The sequence below is a fragment of the Chrysochloris asiatica genome, unplaced genomic scaffold, assembly GCF_000296735.1.
Source record: "Chrysochloris asiatica unplaced genomic scaffold, ChrAsi1.0 scaffold00023, whole genome shotgun sequence".
NCBI lineage: Eukaryota > Metazoa > Chordata > Mammalia > Afrosoricida > Chrysochloridae > Chrysochloris > Chrysochloris asiatica.
This window is the reverse complement of record NW_006408541.1, coordinates 18,304,163-18,331,435: the sequence shown is the minus strand read 5'-3', so window position 1 is coordinate 18,331,435 and position 27,273 is coordinate 18,304,163. Positions and strand designations below refer to the sequence as shown.

At 48.0% G+C, this 27,273-nt stretch overlaps 2 protein-coding genes across 2 annotated transcripts in view; one reads left to right on the top strand and one right to left on the bottom strand.

The window, feature by feature from the left end:
- Positions 1 to 1,358: 1,358 nt before the first annotated feature.
- Positions 1,359 to 25,104, bottom strand: SDC4 (syndecan 4). The gene is made up of 5 exons (XM_006839341.1): positions 25,036 to 25,104; positions 7,959 to 8,097; positions 6,814 to 6,866; positions 5,455 to 5,653; positions 1,359 to 1,510 (listed from the first exon to the last, which is right to left on the bottom strand). The coding sequence occupies exons 1-5, from the start codon at positions 25,102 to 25,104 to the stop codon at positions 1,359 to 1,361; spliced, it is 612 nt and encodes a 203-aa protein (XP_006839404.1).
- Positions 25,103 to 27,273, top strand: part of SYS1 (SYS1 Golgi-localized integral membrane protein homolog (S. cerevisiae)) — a 29,803-nt gene continuing 27,632 nt past the window's right edge. The window contains exon 1 of the mRNA XM_006839340.1: positions 25,103 to 25,132. Within this exon, the coding sequence (XP_006839403.1) occupies positions 25,103 to 25,132 (30 nt within the window). The remainder of the gene's footprint in view (positions 25,133 to 27,273) is intronic.

Below are 27,273 nucleotides of genomic sequence, written 5' to 3'. Positions count from 1 at the left end.
TACACGTGGCCTGTGGTTACCATATTGGCCAATCCAGTTTAGAGGTGGAAGAAAGCAAACCAAGGAACAGCAGCTGTGCACAAACAGAAAGAGGGCTAATGTGTCAGCCCTCAACTGTTCCAACCCCATCGAAAAACGAAAAACGAAAAGGTACCAGGAATGGCATAAGAAAGGGCTAAGAGTAACAGGCAAAAACCCACCCAGTCACACAGAAGCCACTTGTTCAACCACCCAGCCAACTTCCAACAGAAACGATCATACTATTTCCTGAAAAAATATGTTTATCTATTTTTCTAGAACCCAGGAAGAAGAAGAATATATTACAAGAAGAGAGACACAAATATCCCATTATACCCCTTCATTATATGTTGTGATCTACTAGAAAACTTATGTTTTAGCAAAAAACTACTCTTTTTTAGACAAAGCAGTCTCAAAAAGGGCCAAAGTTCATGGGCAATGTGAAGTTTTAAAAAAAACTGGGCAGAGTTTATAGAGGAGGAATGGCCCTATCTGAAGCTATAAATAATAAAAAAAAATATTAATAAAAATCATATCTCCGGCTCTTCTCTCATTTTCGAAAAACAAACAAAACAAAAACACATTAAATACAGACTTAGCACATTCTTGCCCAGGTAGAGACACTGCATGAAGGAATGAACCCAACAGAAAATAAAAATAAACCCTACTAAAAATAGGTCTATAACCATTCTACAAATCCATTTCAGTAGGAATTTTCAGTTCTTCCCCTTCATCTTCCCTCCCTCCCCCCCAAAAAAAAAAAAAAAAATCAAACAAAAAAGAAGATTGGTTTCCAAGTCACTTGAAAGAGCCCAGAACGGCCCAAGGTATACCACAGCGAATCCTGTAGTTGGATCACAAGACCCTGTGTGATTGTGACAGATGACACATCTCACAGTGCGCCTGGTTCTAGTTCCTTAGTTCCTTCTCCCAAGGAAGGCTGCTAGGGGGCACGCCTCCAGCCAGGACCCATACCACACCAGTGGGCCCCTTAGCTTCTGAGGGCTCTGGATGGGGAATGCATTCAGGCAAAGTTCTAAGCTGGTTTTAGGTCCTAGGCTCTAAGCCAGAAGGTTAAGAAATAATCCAATCCTCAGGCTGCTTTCAGAAAGGCCAAGTTTAACCCCATTTTTCTACAGGGGCAACTGAGGCCGAGAATGGAGAAGAGCCAGGCAGGAACAGCAGAAGATAAGTGTTTTGTCTTCTGACATCAAAACATGATCAGAGCTGGAGATACTGATAAATCCGTATTAGATTGACCTCCCCCTACCCTAATGTCCACCCTTCCCAGTCCTCAAGCTTCCCTCCCCACACGGTCCAAGCTCCTGCCCCTGGAAGCTTCATGCGTAGAACTCATTGGTGGGGGCTTTTTTGTAGATGGGTTTCTTGCCCAAGTCATAGCTGCCTTCGTCCTTCTTCTTCATGCGGTATACCAGCAGCAGGACCAAGAATGTGGCAAAGAGAATGCCCACGACGCCACCCACGATCAGAGCTGGAGAAAAAGAGAGCAAAATGAGGGTCCAAGTCACTCAAAGTGGGCCTTAGACATCCCCTGTTATGGATGGAATTGTGTCTCCAAAAATATGTTGTAAATCCTAACCCCTCTGGTTATAATCCCACAAGGAAAGAGGTTTTCTTTTTCTTTGTTATGTTGAAAAAGGCCCTATCAGTATTGTTGTCGGTTCTAACCCATAGCAACCCTGTATAGGTTTCTGGAGGAGCGGCTGTTGGGTTTGTTACCCTGCAGCGCCATGCCAGGACTCCCTAACAATACAGGGTGTGTTCTAAGTCAATCTCTTTTGAGATATAAAAAAGCACACTAGGCAAGCAGAGTGCACAGAAAGCCCTCCCCTGATACCAGAGCTCGGAATTCAACTGGTTTGTTATAGCCACCTACTTGATGTAGCAGCACTGAAGACAATGAATTCTCTTAACAACTTGACCTCCTCACTATCACTGCCTGGGACAGGCCTTCCAGGCTTTATTTAAGTTGATCCTTACAGTCTGTTCAAGTCCAAAGCTGAGGCTCTTTTTAAACACCAGGAAGCTAGGAAAATCACAGGCTGGGGAAATCCCTCTAGACATACTTATCCTGTGATACTTACTGCAACGCTAGCTAGCTCTCCCTGTGTTCATTCAGAGCCAACATAAACCTTCACTTGTATATTGATGTTGTTAAGTGCCTTCAAGTCAGTTCTGACTCATAGCAACTCTGTAGAGGGTTTCCAAGGAGCAGCTAGTGAATTTGAACCCCCCAATCTTGCAGTTCAAACCAACCTTGAGGCTGAGTGCTTATCCTATGGCGCTATACCAGGATGCATCACATGCAAGCAAGAGGGACTTCAAAAAGTTGGTGGGAAAAGTCCATTCATGTTTTCATCCCGTTTTCCCATGAACTTTTTGAAGCTCCCTCATATACTATGCTAATATTATTAGTATTGACTAAGATAGAAGTGGGGTTTAGAGATGAGGTCCCTGGTGGTGGTATAAATAGCTATTCTCATGTACAGCTAGTGATCTAGGGTCTCCCTCTACACTCTCCCCTCACTTACTGGCTGTGTGATCCTGGGTAGGTTCCTTCAAGTTCTCTCATTGCAAAACAGAAAGAGTATCTCACAGGTTTGTCATAAAGATGAAAAAGTTAAACCACTTTAAAGTGCTTACAACAGGGTCTACCACATAGCATATGCTCGAAAGCCATGTTATGTAAACCTCTGCAGTTTACATTTGTGTTCTTAACATCCTGAAAGGAACCGTAGTGGAGTAATGGTTAAGCACGCAGCTGCTAATCACGAGGTTAACATTTGGAACCCATACTGTGACTCCAGGAAAGAAAGACCTGGTGGATCTGCTTCTGTAAGGATTGTTGTTGTTGTTGTAAGTGCCGTCGAGTCAATTCTGACTCATAGTGACCCTGTATAGGGTTTCTGAGGAGCAGCTGGTAAGCTTGAACCACCAACCTTGTGGTCCAAAACAACCTTGCAGTCCAGCGCATTAACCCACAGAGCCACACCAGGACTCCTAGTAAAACCTATGGATGAATAATCAACCATTTGAAATCAAAAGGGCAGCATTTGCCTAAGGACAAAGTTTAGAAGGGTGAGGAGTGGAGGAAGGGAACGGGAAGAAGCACAGGGAGGAAGTAGAATAAGTGTTGTTACATTGTGGGAACTGCAATCAATGATGTGAAGTAAAATGTGTATGAACTGGTGAATGGAAAACGCATTTGCTCTGTTAATTGTCACCAATTCACAATAAAAAGACTAAAAAAAAAAAATAGGGAAGGAAGAGAGTTGTATGGCGTGGTTCTCTATTTCATGGGGCTGCTATGAGTCAGAATCAACTCAAAGGCACCCAACATCAGCACCCTAAATTGGGCTTGCCACACAGTAACTGCTTAATAAATGACACCAACAAGTGAGCTCAGAGCAGTGCCTAAGGGATCCAGCTAGCGGGCTAGCGGGGGCCTCAACACGCAGGTGTCTTTCAGCATAACGCTGTTCTCTCCACTAGACCAGGTGGTCTGAATGGCTCCTACCTGTGTGCTGTGGGGGCAGGGAGCTAGGATCCTAGGATCCTTTCTGTAGCAGATTGAGTGCCCTAATTCAGTCTTACTCAGGCTAAGAAGATTATTTTTCTATCCTGCATACACTGGGAAGTCCATAAACAGAATGGTGGCCGGCTGGCACAGAGGAGTCTGAGAAGGTCCTTTCTGGGCTCCAGTTCTATTAAATAGTAGCCACCAAATGCCCCTAAAGTGCCTTCCAGAGTGGTCAGCAAAAATCAGGCATCCCCTTCACTCCTGTCTCCATCACCTTTCCTTCCAATGAGCCCAGCTCCTCCATGAAGCCCTTGATCTCGCTGGGACTGCTCACAGGATCAAGGTATACCATGTCTGGCTCTGTGACCTTGGACAAGTTATTTCCTTATCTGTAAGAGCATTGATAGCCATATCTGCCTGATAAGGCTGTGGTGGGTACGTAGTGAGGACATAGGCATCATGTATATATCACAAGGTATGCAGTAAGCATCTGATAACTCCAAGCTGTACGTTAGAAACGACTGGAATGGAAGGCCCCACCTCAGCTGGCTCAACAACACAACTTTTTACTTGAAGATCTTGGATTTATATGATTCTACACTGGAAAGAACCAAGGGATGACCTGGCTTCAGTTCTGTTACTTGCTCTGTGGCCCACACCAAGCAGTTTGCTTTCTCTGGTCTTCAGTCTCCCTATGTGTAAGAAACAGCAGCTTAGATGAGATCAATGGACCTACAATTTTTCTTTAAAAGTAGCAGAAACCCTTCTCGGTTGAAGTGAAACCTCATGCAAATCCTAAGCATGCCAGCTAAAAGCAAAACTCTGTGGTTGAATTAAAGTGGGAAAGACTTTACTCCTAAAATCCCTATAGGTTTGAAGCCTAGAAGGTTTGTGTGAGGTTACCACTGAGGTGATTTCAGTCCAGTACTTAACCATCGGCACCACCAAGACACCGATCTATAAGACCAGAGGGTCTTGAAGCACCTCCCACCCCACCCCACACTGCACAGGAAGTAGTGAAAGACAGCTCAAGAGAACACTGGCTTAGAACCCAGTGTTTTCATTGAAAGTTTTCCTTTCAATGAAAATCAAACCTTCAAAGGCCAAACACTTAACCTCTTTTACCCTCAGTTTCCTACTGTCACGTGAAGATACCCATATCAAAGGTCAATGAGGATTAAACAACAGAAACTTGCAAACCACAACAACTCTTTATGGTTTAACAAGCTGTTTCATATTCTGTTTTTCAATGACACGAGCCACCAAATATCATGGTGCCCATTTAACAACTGAGGGAACAGAGGCCCGTGGAGTTCAAAAGGCTCCCTTAGGTCCCAAGACTAGCAAGTAAGAGAGCCTGGTAGGGGAAGCCAACTCTATTTTAAGGAACCCCAAGACTTTCAAAGGAAATCATTTTTCATGATTAACTTCCAGGTTGCTAACCCAGGGCTGTGAAAGTACTTTGAAGAGCAGCAAGAAAGGCTTAAAGCAAGTGAATGCCTCTGGACTAGTCCTTAGAAGCTTCTGATACGCAATTCCTCCCTCCTCTCTCTACCAGGCTGCAGCCAGCCAGTTATTGTCTCTAAGTTGATTCTGACTCTTGGCGGCCTCATGTGTAGAGTGGGGACTGCTCCCTGGGGTTTTCAAGGCTGTGATCTTTCAGAAGAATATCGCCAGCCAGGTGTGTCTTTTGAGGTGTCTCTGGGTGAGTTAGAGGCACCAACCTTTCAGCTCGAAGTGGAGTTCCACAGCTAGAGCAACCCTTTAAGAACAGTTATACCCCTCCAGTGCCCTAGTGCACCCCCAACTGGTACTACAAAAAAAGGAGTCTCAAGGCCAGGGCCAGCCCTGCCTGTAAACTCCATCTGTCAAGGTAGGGCAGCATGGGCTCTCACCTGCCAGGACCTCTGTCCTCTCAAAAATGCCACCACCCTGGACAGTGCTGGACATGGACACCCTGTTGGACACGTCCTCATCACCATCAAAGGGCGCAATCCTCTTGGGGATGACCTCATTCTCCTCCAGCTCCTTGGGGTCAGAGGGGACCCGGTTCACAGGCCCTGTCCTCTCAGGAATGTGGTTATCTAGAGGCACCTGGATAGAAAGAAATGGGGAGAAAGAGATGAAGACTCATCCCAGGTTGAGGAGGCCCCAGGACAGGAGACAAAGAGAAAAGGGTCATCTCTCAGACTGCATTTTGAGGCAGCTTGCTCTTTAAGGCAGCAATTTTGCTTCTAGGACTCCATTCTAAGCAAATAGTCAAGTAGACATCTAAAAGATACTCGCTGCCATGCTATAACTTTAAAATGCCAAAAATTTATAAATGTTTCCACCAATAAAGGGACCTAGGTAAACTACTGTGCATAAGAATGAATAAGAGTCTTATGATTCAATAGTGAGTAATTGTTATCATGACTAATTTAGATTGTCACAACTGTAAAGGTAGAAATTTTGCAACATAAAAGGGGGAGTAGTAAATCTTATAGTCCAGAAACAGAGGATCCTAGGTCCATCAAGGGAGAAGAGCACGAATGGAATGTGGGACCCTTTCCAGAGAAGCAGCAACACCAGAGATGGAGGCAGAGATGAGGACATGGAGAGATAGAGCAGCTGAGAACTCTAGATTCATGGGAAGAGAAAGGCTGTGTGCTGGTGGCCAGGAGGCTGGCTGGCTTACAAAACGTGCCCTTTGGTTGTTTAAGTGATTATACGTTCCTGAGTGTTTTTGTGTACATCAAACAAACAAACAAACAAAAAAACCAGAGGGAATGGAAGCAAATACTGTTGAATGATGATGCATGGAGGGGACTGTAATCATTGCAAATGAAACAAGTGTAAAACCAATGTTCTCCCATGTAAACTGTCACTCAATTCACAATAAAAACTTTAAAAAGATACAGAATGAATTTGAATGTTTAATGGCATGCAGAGATTCTCATGGGTGACACAGGTGAAGAATGCAGTTCACAGAACTCTAATTTGGCATCTGTGATAGCAAAGAGCTACAAACGCACAGGTAAGGGGCTGGTTGGATACTTATCTCTGGGAGTGGATGATCTACCTGTGACCCACAGTTGCTCTTGTCCTAAAATGAGCCCAAGGTCACAGATGAAAGCCTTTGTGCAGAGTGAAGTCAGACCCCCTCAAGTACTCTGCCCATTTGGGGGCTGTATTTTCTGCCTCTCTCAATAGGTATGTCATAGAAGAGCAAGGAGGAAAGCAGGGGGGATAAGAGCTTGTGTGGAGCCACTTACCAAGGGTTGGATGACTCTGACTTTAGGGGAGAGTCTGGGGTCCTCTGAGTCATCTGCTGGGTGAGAAGGGCAATGTGTTAGGTAGGTTACCTCAGGTAATGATCCCTTCAGCCATGGCTGAGGGAAAATCCAAAATTACAAGCAATTTCCAAACACTTAATATCCAGAGAGTGACCATGTCCTCCCAAAGCAGCCTCAGTTGTCTCATCTGTAAAATGGGACTCCTAAGACCTGCCTGCCTGCCTGGCTCTGTTTAAGGAGGAGGTGTCTGTGAGCTGGTGTTTGTCAGATCTATAAAGTGTGGGTCCATGGGCCAACAGCATCACCTTATTGTTGTTAGGCTCAGACTCACAGTGACCGTATGCACAACAAAAACAAAACACCACCTCACAATGATTACATCTGAGCTCACCTCTTCAATCAGAATCTGCATTTTTAACAAGAGCCCCAGGGGATTAAAGTTTGAGAAGCACAGTTCTAAATTATACACCTTATGTATGAAAACATTTCCTGTGTGACTGAGAGAGCTTGACCTCAGCTCAGAACCTTACAACGCTTATGGTCTATCATTATTACTCCCATTTTAGAAATTAGGAAACTGAGGCTCAGTAGTTACAAAGTGCAGAAGTTAGACTAAGGACGGTGTGACTCCAAAGCTCAAACTCTAAACTGTTTATTACATCAGCAGATATCATATTCTCAGTAGCTCTCTTTGGTCCCAAAGCCAGTCACAAAAAGATCTGGCCTATCCTCACCTCCCAGTGAAGCAGAGACTTACTTGTCATTCCCCTCTCCCACCTCTGCCCACACAGCCTTGTGTCTCCTGAGCTGGTACTTTTCTTTCCAAAGGAAGAAATCACAACTAGTTGTCATTCGCAACCCTCACCTTATCCTGACACCCGCTTAGACCTCCACCACGCCCTCATGCTAAAAGAGGCTACCTACAAGGTCCACTAGCGCTGCAAACTGACACAAAACAGACAGCTTGCCCTGGAAGGGTCTCGAGAATGGAAAGGGTTAATCCAGTTCCTTCTATTTCCCCTATTTTGAGGGGGAGAAGGGAGGGACAAGGCTGGAAAATTTCCAGTTAATCCTCAAGACATGGTCACCATTCCCTTCAGCCCTGCCCACCACACCTTCCGTACCCAGATCTCCAGAGCCTGACAGCTCAAAGTCATCGGGTTCCTGCCCAGGACCCCCAATATCCTCATCATCCGGCAATACTCCAGAGAAGTATCGGCTTCCTAGCAGGTCCTTGGGGTCGATGACTTCGGTCTCTCGGATCTAGGGGTGATAAAAAGGAGACAACACATCAACCAACAGCCCCCTGGTTTCTGCAACAGTCTTTGAACCCCCAAAAGCAAGAGTGGGAACAAAGAAGATAACCCAGGGTGAAAGGCCTTGGCCTGGATCCTGCTCTGCCCCTAACTTGTTGTGTAACCTTAGGCAAGTCTTTTCCATTCTGAGTTTTAACAAAAATAACAGAAACCCAATTCAAAGCCGCTCCAACTCAGCGATCCTACAGAACAGAGTAGAACTGCCCCATAGGGTTTCCACGGCATAAATCTTTACGGAAGCAGACTGCCACATCTCACTCCCTTCAAAATGGCTAATGGGTTTAACTACCACCTCTAACCATGGTGCTTTAACCACAGGGCCTGACTCCAGTGTTCACCAATAAAAATAAAGAGAGTAATCAAAATGTAAATAGACAGTAATAATCAAACTGTCAATATGACTTGCTGTTAAGTCCCACGGGAGTGGTTCTGACTCATCACAACCCTGTATAGGGTTTCCGAGGAGCAGCTGGTGGGTTTGAACTGCTGACCTTGTGGTTCGCAGTCCAGCACTGATCCACAGTGCTTATTGAGCACGTACTATGTGACACAACTAGATAGCAGAGGAATGAGCATCTAAGGTAGGAGTACTCCAGAGTCACACAGGCCGGTTCCTGTGCTGTAGTCAAAGCTCATTCATACCCAGCAGGGAGAGGGCTACTGTTGCCTTTGGTCCTGCGAAGCCCAGGACACCTTTCCCAGCTGAGTCAGACTGGGCTGGAACGGCAGGCAGGACTAGCTCACCCATGTCCAAGGACACTCTTAGGTCAGGGTGGGGCCCAGGCCTGGTGACTCAAGAGTATCTAAGTTGTTGTTGTTGTTGTTGTTGTTGTTGTTGTTAGGTGCTGACTCACAGAGACCCTGTGTACAACAGAACAAAATATTGCACAGTTCTGCACCATCCTCACAATTGTTGCTGTTTGAGCCCAATGTTGCAGCCACTGGGTCAACCCATCTCTGTAAAGGTCTTCTTCATTGACCCTTTACCAACCACCATGTTTTTCTCCAGGGGACTGGTTCCTCACGATAACATACCCAACGTACGTGAAAGAAAGTCTAGTTCACCCTGCTACCTTCTAAGGACAATTCTTCTGACTGTATTTCTTCCAACACTGATTTGTTTGTTCTTCTGGCAGTCCACGGTACTTTGAATATTCTTCACTAACACCATAATCCAAGTGCTTCTACTCTTCTCAAGTCTTCCTTACTCATTGTTCCAACTCTCACATGCATATGTTATTGTTTTGTTGTTATGTGCCATGGCGGCGGTTCCGACTCATAGCGACCCTGTACAGGGTTTCCGAGGCTGTAAATCTTTACGGGAGCAGAAAGCCTCATCCTTCTCCTGCGGAACAGCTGGTAGTTTTGAACTGCTGACCCTGAGGTTAGCAGCCTGATTCGTAACCTCGCATGCATATGAGGTCATGGAAAATACTATGGCTTAGATCAGGCACAACTTAGTCCTCAAAGTAAAGTCTTTGCTTTTTAACATTTTAAAGAGGTGTTTTGCAGCAGATTTGACCAATGCAATTCACCATTTGATTTCTTGACAACTGTTTCCATGAGTGTTGATTGTGGATCCAAGTAAAATGAAATCCTTCAATATTTATATTTTCTCTTGATGCTACTCGCCAGTCTGGTTGTAAAGAATTTTTCTTTATGTTGAAGGTCTTTGAACTTCATTATTAAGTGCTTCAAGTCCTCTTCACTTGGAGCAAGCAAGGCTATGTCATCTGCATATCACAGGTTTTAAATTAGTCTTTCAAACAGCTATTTAAATAGACTGGAATACTGGTGTGGTGCTATAGAATAAGCACTGTACTGCTAACCCCAAGGAATCTGTTGTGGTAACCGTAGGATAAACTATTGGGGGTAGTTCAAACCCAGCCACTCCTTGGAAACCCTATACACGGTTGCTATGAGTTGGAACCAACTCAACAGCACGCAACAACAACAGCTAACTCTAGAGCTGGCAGGCCAGTGGTCTGCCACCAGCCACTCCTGCGAAACCCTATACACAAGGTCTCTGTGACTCAGAACCAACCTGACACCACTCAACAACAATTCAAATAGACTATTCTGGGCTGGCACCTCACAAACCATTCCACTCCAGCACCCTCAGTCTCCCACTCCAGTGAAGACCCAGCTTATTACAGAAGAATCTTCAGTCTACCCCACCAGTAAGTTTTTAGGAGGAAAGAATTAGTAGCCAAAGGCAGGACAGAACTTTCACAAAGCCCTGTTAGAGAACAAGTGACAATTGCTGCTCCCTTTCCCTAGCTCAGCCTGGTGGGGGCAGGAGGTGTAGAAAACATTCAGAATGCGCACAATGTCTTCACCAGCTTCTAGGCTCAGGTGTCTATCTGCCAGCAGCTGCCAACCAAGGTCATTATTTCACTAATTAATGCAAATACTAAAATACCTACGATTTGTCACAAGAGTTGGGGCTTTTAATTAAACTTAAGTGGATTCAGCCAGTGGTGTGGAAGATTAGTGAGCCTCAAAGCTAGAGTGAAAAGGATCTGGGCCCGGCCCATGTCTGCCAGTGAGATGGGGGAGTCTACAAGAAATATCCGAGGCTAGAACAAGGTTAAGGAGCTCTGGTCACCGTCAGCAGTTCGAAACTTCCAGCTGTTCAGCAGGAGAAATATGAGGCTTTCTGCTCCCATAAAGATTTACAGCTTCGGAAACCCTGTACAGGGTCGCTATGAGTCGGCTCCACGGCACACAACAACAACAATAACAAGGACAAGGTTATCATAGCAGGAAAGCCTCAGGAAGGCCGCTTCCGAGGCCAGGCCAGGCTCCTCCTGCATCTCCCCACTCCTGGCTTCCGGGGAGAGGGGGCGGAACCCGACTAACATGCCCTCTTCCACCTCCACAGGCTGGGTTCCCAAAAGAGGACCGGAAAGCAGTAAGCAGGCGCCCCCCATGTTCCCAGGCAGAGGAATCTGCTGAGCGCTGGGCACCGTGGGGGTGGGGAGCCAGAAGGGGTTAAGGCCCGGCTTGGGATGACTTCATGACTCCGGAATCAGGAGCGGTTGAGCAGCTAGCGCTGGAATTCCAGCTCCAGCCCCACGCTCCACACAGCCCGTGCCTGTGGTCTCAGTTTGGCAGCTCGGAAGGAGGACTCCTCCGTGGTTTCATATTCTTCGTGATTACACAATCTGCCTTACCTAGGTTGAGGTTCCTGGACTCCAACCCCCCTCTCCTGCTGCAGATGGCTTCGGAAACCCAGAATCTAAAACTGCAGGAACCTGTGGTTTGCCAAGCATTGTTTTTGTTAAATGGGTTCCGACTCATAGGGACACTGTATAGCGTTTCTAAGGAGTGGCTGGTGGGTTTGAACCTTGCGGTTAGCAGTCCAGTGTGTATCCTACATCGGAATTTTTAATAGACCTGTTTTTCAAAGGTGGAGCATGCCCTGGTGGCACAATCATTAAACATTCTGCTTTGAAAGGTTGGCGGTTCGAACCCACCGGGAAAAATCCCTGAGCTAAAAATCTGGCAATCTGCTCCCATAAAGGCTGCAGCTTAGAAAATCCTATGGGACAGGGACTCCTGGCATGGCACTATTATAGAATCAGCACTGGACTGGAAACCACAAGGTCAGCACTTCAAACCCACCAGTTGCTCCTTGGAAGCCCTATACAGGGCGGCTATGAATGGAACCCGACTTGAAGGCACTAAACAACATGAATCACAAGAGACTACAAGGCACCTAAACATCAACAATGAAGAGATGGAAAAGGGAAGGACTCAGGAGATTACAGTGACTTGTACAAGGTCACAACAGGAGGTAGAAAGTGGCCTCCCTGAACAGACCCCAAGCCTGGGTCACCTGTGCTTTTTACTGCACACACATAAACCCATGCTTGAGCACCGTGTACCCACCGTGTACCCAGAGCTGCCAGGCTGCCCCGGCCCTCAGTAGGGTTGCATCCATTGTGGGATGAGGGAACCCTGGTCACTGGCAATAAGAGTCAAAGCTCAAAGTCTCAAGGCAGGGGTTGGAGTTCCAGGACCCAGCTCTCCTCAGAAGAGACCCTCCCTACCCTTCTTGGCATACCCAGAAGCCAGGAATGCTGTTGACAAATTTTTCCTTTTAGTATGTGAAAGTGCTAAGGGGTGTTTCAAAACAACCCAAGGGATTAGCAGGCTGATTGGCTGATTATAATTACTTCCCTTTTCAAGTTAAGAAATGAGGTATACCAGAAGGATGTTGTGAAGAGCAAGCAGCCAAGTGTCAGCCCACAATACGCAACACACCATTTATTCCCAGCTCAGCGCTCTTTGTAGGAGCCTGGACATCCCCAAACCTTCGCTTTTCATATGGGGTTCTTAAGAGAAGGGGAACGATTTGTCTAAAGTCATACTTGAAGTCAGAAGCACAGTCAGAATTAGACGCTATTTCAGGACCCTAAAAGGACACACACAAAAATACAAAATAATTTATTCTGACTCACAGCGACCCCGTGTGTTACAGAGAAGAAATGTCCATAGGGTTTTCTTGGTTATCATCTGCTGAGTGGGTTTGAACTGCTAACATTCAGGCTAGTAATGGAGCAAGAACATAGGGACCGCCTAAAAAGCCCTTAGAATCCCACATGTGAACCTAGAAGATTTCCCTGCTACAGCACAGGAGGTTGGATGAAGCTTCGTGAGGCAAGAAATTAAAGCCCCCATGAGCTCCCAAGGCACCCTTTCTGCCCAAGATCTCCTGACAAGAGAGGAAAGTCTGGGAGTAAGAGCCCTTTAAGACAGGCCAGCAAGACAGGGCCAAACCCCGTGGGATTGTGGGCACTCATCCCTCTTTCTCTAAGGGAAGGGGGAGAGGTGCCAGTAGTCCTCCCCTCCCCCGCCCTCTTCAGACAAGGCCCCTTCAGTCTGGGATGGCTTTGAAGAACCAGGCCACCCAGCAGCCAGCCCCAGTCCTGACCAGGGAGGGACCCCGCCCTGCTGCTGGCTAATAATGTGGTCCGTTCTCCTCAGCTTACCCCATCCCTGCCCAGGCACGTGTGTTCTCATGTGTATGCAAGCCTGGGCACCCTCTCTGGGCCCTCAGGTCTCCCTGGTTCCATCTTTGTCCTTTGTAGAAACACACAGCAGAAATCATCAGCTGAATAAGGCAGTGGGCCTGGGTCCCACAAACCAAGCTGGTTCTCATGGCTGGAGGGTACCTCATGGATTGGTGCCTGGGAGATGAGCAAATCTAGAAGCTTCCCAGACTGTCAGGGAGAGGAAGGGGTAGATGCTGTTTTGTTCCACCTGGACTAACACCTGCCAATAAAAGGTCTCTGAGGCCACCAGAGCCCAACCCTCTCATTTTATAACTGAACAGACTAGACAAGGGGCTTGGCCAAGGTCACCCAACAGTTGGTAGCAAAGGTAGACTTGGAACTTCCGTCTCCTGACTTTCAGGTTAGAGTTATCTTCCCTACTCTTCAAGGGTCCTGGCTACCCCTGAGTTCTCAACAAACCCACAGATAGCAGCCCTCGCTCCAGACAGACTATCTAGTCTCTCACAAAGTCGCACAGCTCAGTCATCCAAGAAAAATGGCGGTTGGAGTGACCATCAGAAGCAGCGTATGTGGCAGGCAGGCACCATGCTACCACCATTCTTTCTCATTATGAGCTCACTGAATTGGCTCAACAGCCTTAGAAGGTACTTTCACCATTTGCTGATGAGGAAACTGAGGCTCTGTTGAGTCACACATCCAAAGCCTCCCAGCTAGAATGCAACAGAGCTGGAATTCAAAACTTGGTCTTTTTCAAGTGCACACTCTGACCACAACCAGGCTTCTTACGGCTTCCCACCCTAACTCCACAGCCCCCACCATTCTCTGCCCAGCCAGGGCTCCAGGGCACCCTTTCCCCTGAGCTAGGAGTAAACAAAGGTGAAAGTGAACATTGCTTAAACAAACGAACAAAAACTTGGCTGGGGCACCAGGGAGGAGTTCAGGGTCAGGGCTTGGTTAACTGTGAACTGATGAACTGGTGGGAGAAGGAGGAGAGGACAGGAGAGCCTTTCCCCATCCAACTCCTCCCCATGGGAGGGAGGGTCAGGGACCCACTTGACCCTGGCTTCTTTTAGGAAGGGAAACTTGCAGGGTAATGGACAAGCCAAATTCAGCGGGATGGGAGCATGAGAACCCTGGGCTCCAACTGCTGAACCTACCAGAGCGATCTGGTAAGAGATCCCCAACAGGGGCCATTAGCAAAACCACCTCTTTTTTCATGAATCAGATTTCCCCCATAATGAGCAAAACCTGGGTCCGTACATGGGGTGGGAATGAAGCTTCCACTGCTCTAGCTACTCAGCATAAAAACAGATACACATGCAAATCGGTCCTACCACTTCCTATCTTCCTTTCTTTAAGGAAGCTGACTGCCTCATCTTTCTCCCACAGAAGGCTGAGTTGGTTAGTAGCCAAGCGCTTAACCACTACGCCACCAGGGCTCCTTGCCTAACTATAGGAGCGGCTGGTGGTGGTGGTTGTGTGCGGTGGAATCGGTTCCAACTCATAGTGACCCTGTATACAGTTTCCGAGAGTGTAAATCGTTATGACGCAGAAAGCCTCATCTTTCTCCCATGGGACGGCTGACAGTTTCAGACTGCTGAGCTTGAGGTTAGCAGCCCGACTCGTAACCACTACGGTACAGAGCTCCTTAACTATATAGGGGCATGGCAGTTTATTTCACATCCCAAAGCCTCAGTTTGCTCTTTAAAACCAGAGCTAATAACAGCTCACAAGACACGGGGGATTAAGTGAATAAAACGCATTCTGTGGGGTGTGGGGTGTGGCCCGGTACACAGCAGGTGCTCAATGAGTAGTGACTATTATAAACCCCTGCTTGCCCTTCTACTGGACTGCTAACTACAAGTTCACTTCAAACCCATCAGCAGCAACTGGAGAGAAATATGAGGCTGTCTTGTCTGCTCTGGTCAAGATTTAATCTCCAGGGCCCTATACAAGGCGTCCTGGTGTGACGCTGTGGGTTAATGCGCTGGACTGGCAAAATCAGTTTGAACCACATGGTCAACAGTTCAAGCTCACCAGCTGCTCCTAGGAAACCCTAATACAGGGTTGCTATGGGTCGGAACCTACTCGACAGCACTTAACAACGCCCTATACAAGGGTCAGAATCAACTTCATGGCAGTGGGTTTGACTTTTTGGTTTTAGACCTCCCTCAAGAACCCTGGTTTTGTGATGGTTAAACTACTACTCAGCTGCTAACTGGCAGGTCAGCAGCTTGAACCCACCAGTCACAGGGTTAGAAATCTTCAAGATTTACATCTTTGGAAATCCTATGGAGCAGTTCTACTCTGTCTTACAGGGTGGCTATGAGTTGGAAACAACTCAACTACACTGGGTTTGGGATTTTTTGGTTTGCTTTCTGTCTGTTTTCTGGCTTAAAGGGTCAATGCTAAAATGGTTGGCAATCTGGGTAAAGTTACAGGCTGAGTTCTATTGCTAGGAAAAAACTGGTAGGTGGGTAGTTAAGTGCCTTGCAAATATAAAGAGACAAGCCCTACCATGGGTTCTTATTTTATTTTTTTTCCAGGAACTTTTTTTTCCTTTTATTGTGTGATAGTTTACATGGGGGTACATTAGCTTTACACTCATTCTATCATACATCGTTTCATTGCCATAGTTACCATCCCGTCCATGCATCATCACCCAACCAAAGGTTATACCCCGCAGTCCCCTCGTCTCTCCCCACGGTCCTCAGCACACAGCTCCCTTCCCTCCCTGGATCTCAAGTCCTCAGCCACTCCATCTCTTCATGTCATCCTCTGTCTTCAGCTCAACCTACCATGGGTTCTTATTTTTGTTTCTGAGACTAGAGACTTTTCAACAACCAATCAAGTCCATTCCAACTGTGCAAAAAATAGACTCAGAGTTGGGCAGAGACTTACCCAAGGTCAGAGAGCTTTCAGTACCTGTCCTAACCAGATAGAAGCAGATGGAAGACCACTGTATCATTCTAGAAGCAAACAGTAGTGAATGACCAGAGCCACCCGAAATGTTGCTTAGAAGCCTGTTAAGTGCTGTCGAGTCCATTCTGACTCACGGAGACCCTATACAGGGTTTCCAAGGAGCAGCTGGTGGGTTTGAACTGCTGACCTTATAGTTCGCAGTCCAGTGTTGATCCTACAGCACTAGGCTAGAAGCCTATACCCCCAGATTATTTCCTGATGTGTCTTATTGTTGTTATTAAGTGCCGTCGAGTGGATTCCGACCCACAGCTACCCTGTATAGGGTTTCCGAGGAGCAGCTAGTGAGCTTGAACCGCCGACCTTGAAGTTCAAATGGCTTTACAGTCTGGCACATTAACCCATAGCTATCACACAGGATGTGTCTTGGTGGCAGGGGGAACTCTAGAAGGTAGAAAGAAACCTTACACTAAACCTTACACCATTCCATAGGCTGGTGTTCTGGTACCTGAAGGGTTAATTCGGGTCTGTGATGGGGGTTCGAATGACAGGCTCTGCCCACTCCAAGGTCAGGTTACTTAGAACACAATCACTCTGGAGAGAGCCAGGCCTGGCACTGCCAGCCACCAGCTTTTCACCACCCAACCCCCCAGGGGCAGCACATTCCTACAGCAGGGGTTCTGGGTTCCTGGGGTGCCTGCTAGAAGTAGGGGCTGAAGCCTCTGGATGTACCCTGGCCAGGAGGAAATCTAGCATTCTTGCCACTAACTCCTGGAGTGACTTTGCGAGAGTTCCTCTCTGGGCCTCAGTTTCCCCACCTGGAAAAGAGGGTTATCAAAGAGACAGGCTTCCCTCTGTCCCCGAGACCTTGTAACTAAGCACTGGGCACTGCTCCGATTACCGATGGAGACAGCCAGGAGGGGACTGGCTCCCTCAGGGGCGCAGACACAGAGGTGCATTGAAGCTGGGACATGCCATCCAGGCAGTGAATCCAAAAGTCTTGCTGGATCCCAGGGCTGGGAGGCTCTCTGGACGTAAACAAGCCTCCTGTGTTCCTGAGCGTAGTCAACGGCTTCCACAGCAGACTTGCCCTGGCTGATTAGAGCAGCCCTGGGTGCTGGCTTCCTGCCCTACCTACTCTCTGCCACCAGCCAGGGAAGTCAGTTCTCCAGTCAGGTCAGTCTGTCCCACAGACTGGGTTTCCCGGGGTCAGGAATATCCCCACTGTGGTGACTGCCCAGCCACTCGTCACCCCTGCCCCAGTGTCCCGAGGGCTGTGTGGTACAGCCAGTCCTCAAAGGCCACCACCAACAGGCCCGCTCCACCAAGTCACAATTTCCACACATACCAGCCGCTCCCTGCCTCCCCTTTCCATTAACCCAGGTGTCACCTGACCAGCAGGCTCTTCTACTCAGTGCCAGAGAAAACTGGGGCAGCTGAGCTCCCCTGTCCTGAAGGGCCCAGCCTGAGGGTGGGAAGGTGGCTGGGGGTGCGGGGGACGTGATGAAGGAGGGTGGGGACAATGGAAATAGGGGTAATGACAACTACAGTTCAAAGCTGGGAACAACTGTTAGATCACAGAGTAGATCTCTGAGGGCATCCTGGAATCCTTATACTACACTGTGAATTAGGCGCTGGGCTGCCAAACCAAAGGTCGGTGGTTCAAACCCACCAGTCACGCCTTGGAGACTCCATACAAGGTTGCTATGAGTTTGAACGGACTTGACAGCACTTAACAAATGAATCAGGACTGACTGAATGGCACTGGGTTCAGTTTGGTTCCCAGCACTCTGAGAAGGTTTGAACCCCAAGAACTGTAAGCATGTCTGTCATTAAGTGTCATTGAATTGATTCAGACTCATAGAGACCCCAGATAGGGTTTCCAAGGAGCGACTGGTAAGTTTGAACCGTTGACCTTGTTTGCAGTCCAGTGCTTATCCCACAGCACCACCACACCAGGAAGCCCATGTCTGGCTACAATAAACAACTCAACTGAAGCTGGCACTTTTGCTGTTCTTAGCTGCCATCAATTAGATCATTATCCCAAGTGACAATAGATATTGACCCACTGGGTTTCCCAGGTTGTAATCTTTATGGGTTAATGCACTAGCCTGCAAGGTCGGTGGTTCAAGCTCACCGGCAGCTCCTTGGACACCCTATACAGGGTCGCTATGAGTTAGAAATGACTTGAAAGCACTTAACAACAACAATCTTTATGGGAATAGATTGCCAGGTCTTTCTATGGAGTCACAGGGAAGGTTCGAACCACCAAGCTTTCAGTTAGCAGCCAAGTGCTTAACTGCTACACCACGCCAGCAAAGTGTGCCAAACAGCAATTATGATGCTTGAGTGGGGCAGGTGTCAGCATCTGTGTTTTATAGAGGACACTGGGCCTCCCACTGGCAAAGTAATTTATTAACCTCCTGCTCGTCCTGGGTAAGCAGTTGCTGGGCTGAGACCAGGACTCAGGTGTACCTAGCTATGAAACTTTCTCACTATCCAGTCACCTAGCCCAGCAGACAGGGTGCACAGAGCCTAGGGAACTGCAGGAATGTATCCAAAGGTCAGCAGAGTTAATAACAAACCAACCCCAGAAATCAGGTTTCCTGCTCTGTTAGGGTTAAGTCAGGCACCCACTGCTGACACCCACATTCTCCTCCCCCTGCCCCCTCCTCCAGGGTACCATGCAAGGAAAACTGGCTTTTCAGAACACTGTGGCTTTTCTATCCTCACCCCTCCCTCAAGGCCCAGAGTGGTATTTGCAATTCCCTTGGCCTCCTTAAGACAACAAACTCTGCCTCTCCTCCTACAGAACACTGCACCCAACACAGGAGGGTGGCCCCCTGAGTCCTGGGCAGTGTCCTGGGTGGTCCTGTAATAAGGCAAACCTTCAGGGCCCCTTCTCCCTCAAGGATGCAAACAGCTCAGCATGAGGTTCCTGCTGATGCTGGCAGAGGGGTAGGACTGCCAGGAACTAGTTCTTGTTTAAATATAAACCCATCTGATAATTAGCAAACAGCCCACTTCTAAGATAAACAAATAGGAGATTTGGGCTCCATCAGCCCCACCCTATAAACCAGCTGTAGGGAATAAAGGGTGGAGGAGAACTCAGTTTTCCAGGGGCGCTGGTGTGGGACCAACTGGCATCAAGGTGGTCTGGGCAAGGAAGGGAGCACTCACTAGGGGCACACCTCCCTAACAGGCATACTACTGTTGTAGTTGTTAGGTTCAATTCCAACTCATACTGACCCCATAGGATTTTTTAGGTTGTAATCTTTATGAGAGACTCCTGGTGTGGTGCAGTAAGATAACCACAGGTCGGGAGTTCAAACCCACCAGCTGCTCCTCTGAAACCCCATATAGGGTCGCTGTAAGTCGGAATCTACTCGAGGGCACTTAACAACAAAAAAATCTTTATGTGAGCAAATCGCCACGTCTTTTCTCCTACAGAGCCACTGGTTGAGTTTGAACTGTTAACTCAAATATGTATCCACTGAGCCACCAGAGTTCCTGGCATAGTACCAGGAACCTTTATTTGTAGATTCCACCTCATCTTTAACCTCGCCACAACCCTACTGTGATCTCACAGACACGGAAGTTGAGACTCCCAGAGGGTGAATCCATGTCCCAAGTCACGCAGCTAGTCAGAAGTAGACTCAACAGGTCTGTCTAACTCCAAACCACTAAGTTTCCATGCTGGCCCCAGCAAGTAAGGAGGGGACACGTCATAAAAATAAAAAATCTGGAGTCAAATCAAACCTGGACTATACAGGATGGGCCCTATAATTTGATTACAACCTCAGTTTTGCTTTAAAATAATAATAATACTTTTAAAAATAACAAGAAGGTGGTTCCTGGCCAGCAGGGCTCTGAAGTCTGATTTTAAAGACCATCATCCACAGGCAAGGGGCTACGAAGGTTCGGGGCCTACGATTTCCCATGTCTCCTCAAGGCCCTGGTCGTTGGCATTCTCTTTAACAGGCATCCATTCCAATACCCTCACCCCGACCATGCTCTATTGGCCAAGAGCTTGAGAAGGAATGGGTGACTCAGAAGGGCAGACTACACATGCTCTTCTTCCCCGGTGACTCACGAAGCCCCGTCAGTCCCTTCTCTCAGCTTTAAGCATTCTTTGGAAATCACATCCACCCGTTGTCCAGTCCTAGAGTCCTAGAGGCTGGAGGACAGCTAGGAGCCAATTCCTTTAAGAGGGCGCTGGGGCTAGGAGTCCAGCCTGGCTTTCCCAACTCCTCATTCAGGCCACCCCAGATCAGCACTCCTCGTCCTTGGAAAAAGCTCATGGTTTCTAGGAGCTGGGGATGGCAGGAAGCTGAATGCCTCCTCCCTTTCTCTTCTAAGACTGGGACTTATTTGGACGCATTACCAAGAAGGGCGAGAACGCACCCCTGCCCCTTTCAATGGGCTCTCAGAGCTGGAGGGACCCTTATAGGGCATTGGTCCAAGCTCCCGCCTTTTAAAGTTGGAGGCACTGAGATCCAAAGACAGGGTAAGCTCAAGGTCACCCGGCAACTCAGAGGTAGAAACCAAGGCATCAACTTCAAACCTAGCAGAATTTCCCATCTGGAATGTTTTTTTGAGAAATCCTCGCATGATCAGTCAGACCTGGTTCTGACTTAGGACAAGCCACTTTATTCCTCTGAGCATCAGTTTTTTTTAATGGAGATATTTACCTATCTATCACCAAGAGACGGAGTCCTGATGTGGTGCTGTGGGTTAATGCACCAGACTACATTTGAAAGTTGTTTGAACCAGAAGGTCAGTGGTTCAAGCTCACCAGTCGCTCCTCGGAAACCCTCCACAGGGTTGCTATGGATCAGAACCGACTTGATGGCACTTAACAACAACAATATCACCAGGAGACAGTCACACTAGAAATATATAATTCTGATGCACCTTCAGAATGAAATCGCATGTGAATGTGTTCATTCATATAAACTATGGGCCAGATATTTCACTGCAAACAACTGCAGCCGAGTTCTGGAGAGGGACTGGAGGGACACTCAGAATTTCGTTAGGTTTCCTTTAGGAGCCATGACTTTCTTCCAGGAAGTGAATGCCTTGGAGTCATTATGGTTTTCATAGCCCCTTACACAGAACATCATTAAGTATTTCATTAATTATTAACTACTACTAGAAGGAGCTCTGGTAGTGTAGTGGTTACGAATCGGGCTGCGAACCTTAAGGTCAGCGGTTCGAAACTACCAGCCGCTCCGCGGGAGAAAGATGAGGCTTTCTACTCCCGTACGGATTTACACCCTCGGAAACCCTGTATAGGGTCGCTATGGGTCGGAACCGACTCGACGGCACTTAACAACAACAACAACAACACTAGACTGGGAACGTAACAGCAATTGTGAGGATGGGGAAGGGCTGAACAGTGTTTCCTTCTTTGTGCCTGGGGTCCCTATGAACCGGAGCCAACTAAATATTGCTTAATAACAAGATGTTGTTGGTGTGATGTTGGTGGCCCTGTGTGTTCCCTGCTAAACCACAAGGTCCTCAGGAACAAGATGAAGAAGTCTGCTCCCACAAAGACTGAGTCTCAGAAACCCTGAGGAGTAGTCCTATGAGTCAGACTTGACGTGATAGCAGTGGATTTAACAGAAGATCAAGGAGCCTTGGGGGTGCAATGACTCCAAGAGAAAAAGCCCTGACAATCTGCTCCCTTAAGATTATAGCCTAAAACAGGCTATGGAACAGTTTCACTCAGCCACGTGGGGTCACTATGAATCGAAAATCAACTAGACATCGCTCAACAGCAAGAACAGAATGGCAGAGCTGAAAAGGGCTCTTGCCTTGTTTTACAGATTGGGGGACATCAACCCTACAGGGAAAGGGATCTCCTTCCAACTGCACAGGGCTCTCCATTCGCAAATACTTCCTGGCAGTTTGATAACTCTCTTGGCTTCCAAGAGGTTCCAAGAGCTCTCTCACTGGCCGCTCAAGGGTCCTAGAATCCCCAGAGCTTCCTTCCGCTCCCACCCCAACTTCTGTGCAATCAAGGAGCAAACTCTCAAGCAGACCAGAAACACTCTTAAGCTCAAGTAGCCTGTGGGTGGGGGACAATTCCCCAGAACTGCCTGGGCCAAGCGCCAAGTCAGTGGGCTTTGCCCCTGGGCAGCAACACCTCTGGGTCCAGCTCCCAAAACAAGGTTGCCTTTAATTGGTCAGGGAAGGAGTGGCAGGAACAGATCAGGGGAATGCTCCCAGCTGGACAGGAAGAACTGGTTTAGGATGGTAACCCCCGCCAAACAGAGAAGAGGGCAGCTAGGTGCTCAGCCTGGGCTCTCTTCCCAAAACCTGGGGCACCACCCAGGGAAAGAGCAAGGGCCCCAACAGCATGTTGAAGAGGGGGCCTGCTGGACAGAAATTCTGGTAACCTGTAAATTCTCTGTTAGCCCAAGTGTTAATCAGTTTTATCTCTTTCAGTTTCCTCATCTGTAAAATAGGCATAAGTACAATTCCCACACCCTAGGGTTTTTTGCAAGGATAAAATGTATCAGGCTTGGCATATGTAAATTGCTCAATCAATCATGACTACCATTAACAAAACTTTTCTCCCTGGGCCTCCAATTTTCTCCAGTTACAAAATGAAATCCCAGAATGGGTCCAGCTCTATGGTCTAAGCCAGCTGTGACTAGGTCTGATTTTTCCTGATACAACCTAGGAAGGAAGAGGGGGAAGGGTAATGACCCAATTAAAGGATTGGGAAAGCTGAGGTCAGGATGAGAGAGGGATACCTCTCTCAGGAAGCTGTTCCATCCTCACTATACACAGGAACAACATAGCCTCCTCCAAACCACATCCTTTGGACAGCCCCAGGGCCCAGCTGTCTGCTCCTCACCTCAAAGCACCTACAGGCTCAGCAGCCTTAGAGCACGGCTGGCAGGTGACTGCCCATGGGGTGATCTAAGCAGCCTCCTAGGTTCTTTTCTCTTTTCTTACACATTGCCCAGAGTGACACAACTCAACAGACAATAAATGTCTCTAAGACCAAGCAACAGCATCCAATATATGGACATCTTCCCAACCACTTGAACCCAATGCATCCTTCGGGTCTAGTTGAGGGCACTCCACCAAACCAAAACCAAAGCCATTGCCACTGAGGTGGTCTCAATTCATAGAGACCCTATAAGCCAGAATAGAACTGTCCCATAGGGTTTCCAGAGCTGTGACTCTTTATGGACGCACACTGACACATTCTCCCACAGCCTGGTTGGTTGGTTTGAATTGTTAGCCTTTCAGTTATGAGCTAAGCACTTCACCATGAAGCCCAGGACTCTCTGGGCACTCCATGGCAGTCAGTGGATGCCACGCAGTCCATGCTCAGCCACTAACTTTTTGGCATAGCTGCCCTTGGCTGGGGGATGTTATCACCTGACACTAGGCCTCTGCGTCCCTCCACTGCAAATTTCCTTGAGGCCTTCCAGGTCCAAATCTCAACAGATTCTAAGGCCAACTTGAGAGTGTACTCTATGGCAGCCACACTCAGAGGAGTTAAAGCAAAGACTTAGAAGCCTGGCTGCTTAAACTGAAACCAACCACCTCTATTAGCTGTGTGACCTTGGTTACATTACTTAACTTCTCTTCCAGAAGGAATATAGTAAACAGTGGGGTTGTTGTAGAAATTGAGCAAGCTGATATATGTAAGGCTCTCAGAACAGGACCAGGCACAGCGGACGCACTAAGTTTGCTATCATTGCAACCTGCAGAGAACAACCCTGAGAGGACTATTTATTCCTCATGGTCTCATTCATTTCCCCAACAGAAGCCTGCCAGGCAGAAATGGCTATCCCCTAAGTGAGTTCAGGGAAGTAGGAGCCCCAGGCTTTCAAAGAAATTAACATTAATGATTAAACTCCTAGGATTCCTTCTAAGAAGTTCTGGCTCTGTAAGGATAAAGCACTGGACCTCAAGGTTGGTTTTAACCACAAGGTCGATGGTTTAAACTCACTAGCTGCTCCTTGGAAAGTCTATTCAGGGTTGCTATGAGTGGGAGCCAGTTCCACACTAAGACAGGTCCAAGCTCTTGAGGGGCGGGTGGCCTCTCTTAGCAATTTTCAGTGTTCCCAACTTTCTAGATGAGATCGCCTTCCTCCCCAGCTAGCTGCTGATGTGAACAGAGCTTCTGGGAAACCAGGGCGCTGTAAACTTGGAGGGGATCCGGGAGCTGTGAGAAAGCAAGACTTCTCTTAGCTACTAAAGAGGCATCCCAGCGCCCCTCACCTCACTCAAGGCTGGGGGCTTCAATGTCTTCAGCTGCAAGATCAGAAAAAACACTCTTCTTGCAAGCTGCAGAGGTTCAACACCTGGGGAAGCCTAAACCACAACCCTTCTATCAGCACTAGAAGGTTCCGGGGTCCCAACTGAGCAGGGACCCTAAAGAGACCCTAGAGAAATACTCTTCACCTCCTGCCTTTTATGCAGATGGGGAAACTGACACCCAGACGAGACAGAGGCTTTTCCTAAGTCACAAGTCAGGGTCAGGACGCCCGGCTTCATCCTCCACTCCCCCGAGTGTTGAAGCTGGGCCCAACAGAGCCCTCTCCTTCCCTCCACGACGCGGCTGTCCACTCTACGCGCCCACACAGAGCGAAGAAGGGGTTTGGAGCTCCGAGCCTATCCCTTGGTCCGTAACAAGTCAAGGGGCGTGTGTGAGGGAATAGAGTTGACACCGGCTCGGCCACGTCCCAGCCTGGAGCCCGCTGTGGGGCTATGGCCAGGGGAGGCGCGCGGAGGAGCCAGACCAGAAGCCCTGGGTACTCCTTGTGGTCCTAGATCAAAGTTTCCAACAAAGTTTCCCTGGCCTCGGCGGCTAGTGGGTGGCGGGGAGCGCAGTTCCCCGAGTGTCCCCCATCATGGGCTTCCGGAACAAAGGAGGCACGGCCGCGCTGATAGATCCCCCCAGATTTCCCAACACCTACCGACTCGGCGGCGGCGGCAGGGGCGCCCACGAGGAACAGCAGCAGCACTAACAGGCGAGTGGGGGTCATGGTGCGCGGAGCGGAGGGCGCGGCGCTGGCGAGTGGCCCCTGGCGCCCGAGCGGCTAGATTTATAAGCGGTGCGGCCCCGCCCCGGCCCTCCCCCCGCCCCTCCCGGAATTCCCCGCGAAAGCTGAGCCTCCGGGGCGCTGGGCCCGCCACTGACTTGGAAACCCCGAGGAAGCTGCCGCGTGCCTGTTCCAAGTCAGCCCCTACCGGAAGACCCAGCACCCTTTAACGCTTTAAGACACTTCCCCCCAGTGCTCTCCCCCCACCCCAACCACCCACCCGCCCCGGCTAGGCAGACTCCAGAGACCTTTGCGTCTCAGCCCATTTTATAGCTGGGGAAATTGAGGCCCAGGGATGCGAAGGACTTGCCTGGCGTCTTCCGTTTAGACTAGCGCCCTTGAAACCTCTGAGGGTACTGAAGACTCCCCAAACAGGACGGGGACAATGGTTGTTTTAGGGCAGGAATCAGGAAACTTTTCTTTGTAAAGTGCTAAATTTAGGTTTTTACATTCAATGTCAGTCTCAACTATTTAAACTATCAAAAGCTACCTTTGTTGTTAGATGCCATCAAGTCAGTTCCAATCCATAGGGACCCTGTGTACAACAGAATGAAATACCCAGTCCTGTGCCAACCTCACCTCACAACTGCTGTACACGTGAGCCCACTGCTGCTGCCACTGTGCCAATCCATCTCGCTGGAGCTCTCTCCCTCTTTTTCCCTCACCCTCCACTTTACCAAGCATGATATCCTTCTCCAGGGACTGGTCCCTCCTGACAACATGTCTGAAGTATGAGAGACACAGTTTGGCCATCTTGGCTTCTAAGGAACATTAGGGTTGTACTTCTTCCAATACAGATCTGTTTGTTCTTTTGGCAGTCTGGTACCTTTAATATTCTCCCCTAACACCATAACTCAAGTGCATCAATTCTTTGTTCTTCATTACTCATTGTCCAACTTTCACATGTATATGAGGCTGCTGCTATGACTTGGGTAATACACACTTTAGTCCTCAAACTGACATCTTTGCTCTTGAGCACTTTAAAGAGGTCTTGTACAGCAGATTGGCCTAATGCAGTATGTTGTTTGATTTCTTGTCTGCTGCTTCCATGAGTGTTGATGGTTGATCCAAGCAAAATGATGTCTTTGACAACTTCAATCTTTTCTCCACTTATCATGATGTTATTTATTGGTCCACTGGGGAGGACTTTTATTTTCTTTACATTGAGATGCAACCCATACTGAAAACTGTGGCCTTTGATCTTCATCAAGTGACCATGTTACTGCTTGCTGTTAAGTATCTTCCAGTCGGTTCCAATTCATAGTGACCCTGTCTGTGTAGAGTTTCTGAGGAGCTGCTGATGGGTACTGACTTTGCAGTTCAAACTAACCTTGCTGTCCTGTGCTTTATCCTACAATGCCACACGAGGACTCCAAAGCGACCATTGTCGTTGGGAAGTGGCACCGAGTCGGTTCTGACTCATAGCGACCCAGTTTAGGGTTTCCAAGGAGCGAATGGTGAGTTTGAACCACTGACTTCTGGTTGAAACCAACCTTGCAGTCCTGCATTTATCCTGCAGCACCACACCAGAAATCCATACACAATACTTAAAAGAATGAGCACAGCTGTGTTCCAATAAGGCATTATTTACAGGAACCGAAATATAACTTTCATACACTCTCACGTGTCATGAAATCTTTAGAATTTTTCCAACCAACTCTTTAAAAATGTAAAGGAGTCCTAGTGTGGCACTGTAGGATAAGCACTGGACCGCAAGCTTGGTTTGAACCACAAGACAGTTCAAGCTCACTCACTGATCCTTGGACACCCTATACAGCGTTGATATAAATGGAACCGACTCAATGGCATTTAATAACAATAACAAAAAAGCATAAAGACCATTCTTAGTTAGCAGTGCGACCCATAAAAAAACAGGTGCCCAACAGACTTCAGTCACAGGGTTGTTGTTGTCAGGTGCCATCGAGTCGGAACCGACTCATAGCGACCCCATGCACACACAGTAGAACAAAATAATGTCCGATCCTGGGCCAACCTCACTACTGCCACCACATTTGACGCCATCAATGATGTCACCTGGCCGATCCATCTCGTTGGGGGTCTTCTTCTTTTTCTCTGACCCTCCATCTTACCCAGCATGACATCCTTCTCCAG

Bases quoted from the DNA above. Each gene is read 5' to 3' on its own strand.
- SDC4 (XM_006839341.1), bottom strand. From the start codon at position 25,104: ATGACCCCCACTCGCCTGTTAGTGCTGCTGCTGTTCCTCGTGGGCGCC. The intron at 6,867-7,958 runs GTACGGAAGGTG...CTCACCCAGCAG, and splicing joins GTCAGGCTCTGGAGATCTGG to ATGACTCAGAGGACCCCAGA. The intron at 1,511-5,454 runs GTGAGAGCCCAT...CTTTTTCTCCAG, and splicing joins GAGGACAGAGGTCCTGGCAG to CTCTGATCGTGGGTGGCGTC.